Source organism: Colossoma macropomum, unplaced genomic scaffold (assembly GCF_904425465.1).
Source record: "Colossoma macropomum unplaced genomic scaffold, Colossoma_macropomum, whole genome shotgun sequence".
Lineage (NCBI taxonomy): Eukaryota > Metazoa > Chordata > Actinopteri > Characiformes > Serrasalmidae > Colossoma > Colossoma macropomum.
The window spans coordinates 1,631,154-1,634,400 of NW_023495007.1; the positions used below are offsets into that span (position 1 = coordinate 1,631,154).

At 32.8% G+C, this 3,247-nt stretch overlaps 1 protein-coding gene across 1 annotated transcript; it reads left to right on the forward strand.

Moving 5' to 3' along the window:
* The first annotated feature begins 913 nt into the window (after positions 1-913).
* LOC118800866 (olfactory receptor 1496-like) lies at positions 914-1,909 on the forward strand. The gene has a single exon (XM_036561027.1). The coding sequence runs from the start codon at positions 914-916 to the stop codon at positions 1,907-1,909; it is 996 nt and encodes a 331-aa protein (XP_036416920.1).
* Positions 1,910-3,247: the final 1,338 nt, after the last annotated feature.

Here is a 3,247-nt window from a genome sequence, read left to right on the forward strand (position 1 = left end):
TTATTGCACTATTCATTTTGGACAGCATATTACTGCACTATTCATATTTGCACAGACAGTTACTGTAAATATTTTTACTCTGCATTCTCATAATTTTACATATGCTGCTCTCACAGTACGTTCCTAAATTGCGTTCTCTATACTTTCTCCATATATTATGCATATTTATACTTGCAATATCCATTTTTTTTTACCACTCTACCATCTTTAATTGTACATATTATAACCACAGCATTGCTTACCATGGTTACTTCCCTGCACTTTGTATGTAAAATAATACTGTATTTTGCACTTCATTGCCTCTGTACCTGTACTCTGCATGATGACAATAAAGTTGAATCGAATCAAATCTAATCTACTTTTCAAAAAGAGTAAAATTTTTCAGTTTCAACCTTAGATATAAATGATTCTTTTACATGATTTGCACATCATTATATTCTGTTTTTATTTAAATTTTGCACAGTGTCCCAATTTCTTTTGAAATGTGATTGTAATATGTATTAATATAAAACAAAACTAATAATTACTGACAATGAATGTACAATTAACTTCATTTGAAAACAACTGAAATAAAATTGAGACTTGTCTTTTTTGTTTCTTTAGAGTTTAACAGAGGGGCAGTGCTGTAGGGAATGATCTCATCAGAGACCAAAAAAATATATATACAAGTGATCTTCACAGGTATGCTGGTATTGTTTCTCAGCTGCAGAAGGTACAGTATTAATAGTGCAAATCATACACTGTCAATAGTGATCTCATTCCTCTTCTACAACTTTTATGCTTTTATTCACGTTATAAAGGATTAATTGTTGATTTATTGTAACATTGCAACAATTATTTTGTTTATACTTCTATTGCCAGCACAAATCTAATTAGTGCAAACCGTTACTTCCTATAGATGTTTTAAAGCCAGATGTCTGCTGATTTGAATTTTATGCAGTCCGTGTCATCAACAAATGCAACATTTATTCGTCCCTCCAACTTTTACATGAGTGGACTTTACAATGTCCCACATGCAAAGTACTACTATGTGTTTCTGTGCTTTGTTTATGCTGTGACTGTGTTGGGGAATTTGTTTATTATGGGCACCATATACCTGGCACACAGCTTACACACTGCTAAGTATATAGCTGTCTTCAACTTGGCCTTGTGTGATCTGTGTGGAAGCTCTGCTCTCATTCCAAAGCTTCTGGACATGTTTCTGTTTGAGAATCAGTACATATCTTATGAAGCCTGTCTAGCAAACATGTTTTTTGTTTATGTCTTTATGGCCATGCAGTCACTTACTTTGCTTGCTATGGCCTATGACAGGCTAATTGCTATATGTTTTCCACTAAGATACCATGCAATTGTCACCAAAACTGCAATGACTTTGATCATTGGTGTTATGTGGATTCTCTCTCTGAGTGCCCATGCTCTGATGGTAGCTCTAATTACTAGACTGTTTTTCTGTAAATCAACTACAATTAACAGCTATTACTGTGATCATGGACCTGTCTATTCCCTAGCCTGTAATGACAACTCCATGAATTCCATTATTGGCAGTGTCTTAACTGCTGCACTGCTTTACATTCCATTGATGCTAATAGCTCTCTCATATGTTTGTATTGCTTTTGCATTACAGAAGATCTCACATGGTGTTGAGCGAATCAAAGCCATTAAAACCTGCACTTCTCATGTCATATTAGTGGCCATGTTTTACATACCAATTATAAGTGTTTATACTGTAGCTCTTACAACGTATATAGATTCAAATGTTGCAATAATCAATACTGCTTTGACACAAACCATTCCACCCATGTTAAACCCCATCATGTATACACTAAAAACAGAGGAGGTATTACAGTCTGTTAAAGTACTCTACAAACGAGCGAAGGTGAACTCTGTGAAAAAGACTGCGAAGAAATAAAGTGACAATAACTATATAATTGTTCTCCTCAGAAAATTGTTTTTAGGGATTTTCAGTTGTGTTTATTTATTACTGTTTATATTTTTTTCTTTAAAAATCAACCAGTCTAGTCAAAGGAAATTTGGGCAAGAAAAAATTCATCAGTTTCTATTTTGATATATATTACATTTAAACAGCAATTTCTTTGTATGTGACAAAATTATGCAGTATCACTTCAATAAAGTAGTGACATAAAATTGCAACACTGGATAACTACAATTTACATTATATTATATTTATATTCGAAATTATCATCAGAATAATGTAACCAAGTTTTATCTATCCTCCATACTTCTTCCTGTCAACAACAGGCTCCTATAAGTAGGCAATCTATGGATTACAGATAACAAATTTAAATGTTTCTATTTGTTAATCCAATTTTCTGTAGTGTACTAAAAATATCTGTTGTTTAAATAGAAAAAAATATACATAACTTCTGTTTATTTTTAGTTATTTATACTTCAGCTCTTGACTTTTTTTCTGATGGATTTTACTGTCCCTCAAACTGGTTGTTATACATTCTTATTAGCTATTGACCTGATTGGCGTACAGCGCCCAGTGACATACGTAAAATGTTCCATTATTTAATATAATTTTTGATCCAAAACCACAATTTGGGGTTTGTACATTTATTTAAAGAGAACATTTTGGCTTTCAGTTGATACGAATATTATCTTTCTGTTTCATGTATTGTACCCGAAAAACATATACATTTTTAAATGTTAACTATTATTTTAAGGGTGTGACAAGACTCAACATCAGGGATTGATGAAAAACAGTGGGGACTAAGTTGAAAAACAACTGAATTCAGCACACTATAAAAACATTTTTTATGCAGTTCATTAAAAGTCTATCAGTGTATTCACTGTTGCTTCATAATTGATTTATGTCACTGAGAGTCTGTTTAGGGTTTACTTCATCTAAAAAGGACCACTAAAAATAAAGTGTGACTGACATTTTAAACACACAACTGCTGACCTTGCATTTATTAACATCTGACAGCATGCCATGGTGGCTATAGGCTAAATAAGCAGATTCCTACCTTTTACAGCACTAGCTGTAGATGTCTAGGAAAATGACTGGAGACTGCAATGTTCTTGATGGTGTTCCAAACTGACCTCTTTCTTTACCACTGTTAACTTTACTACTTAAAATGATGGTTAAGTGTTCTTTAATAAAGAAAATGGCTCTATATAATACCATGAACACTCAAAGCAACCTTGGCATTATTAAAGGGTTTTTGCATAGTTAAAGGGTTCTTCAGATTGATGGCGAATGTGCTGTAGATGGTTCTATATA

Excerpts from the sequence above, each read along its gene's own strand:
- LOC118800866 (XM_036561027.1), top strand. The coding sequence starts at position 914 with ATGTCTGCTGATTTGAATTTTATGCAGTCCGTGTCATCAACAAATGCA.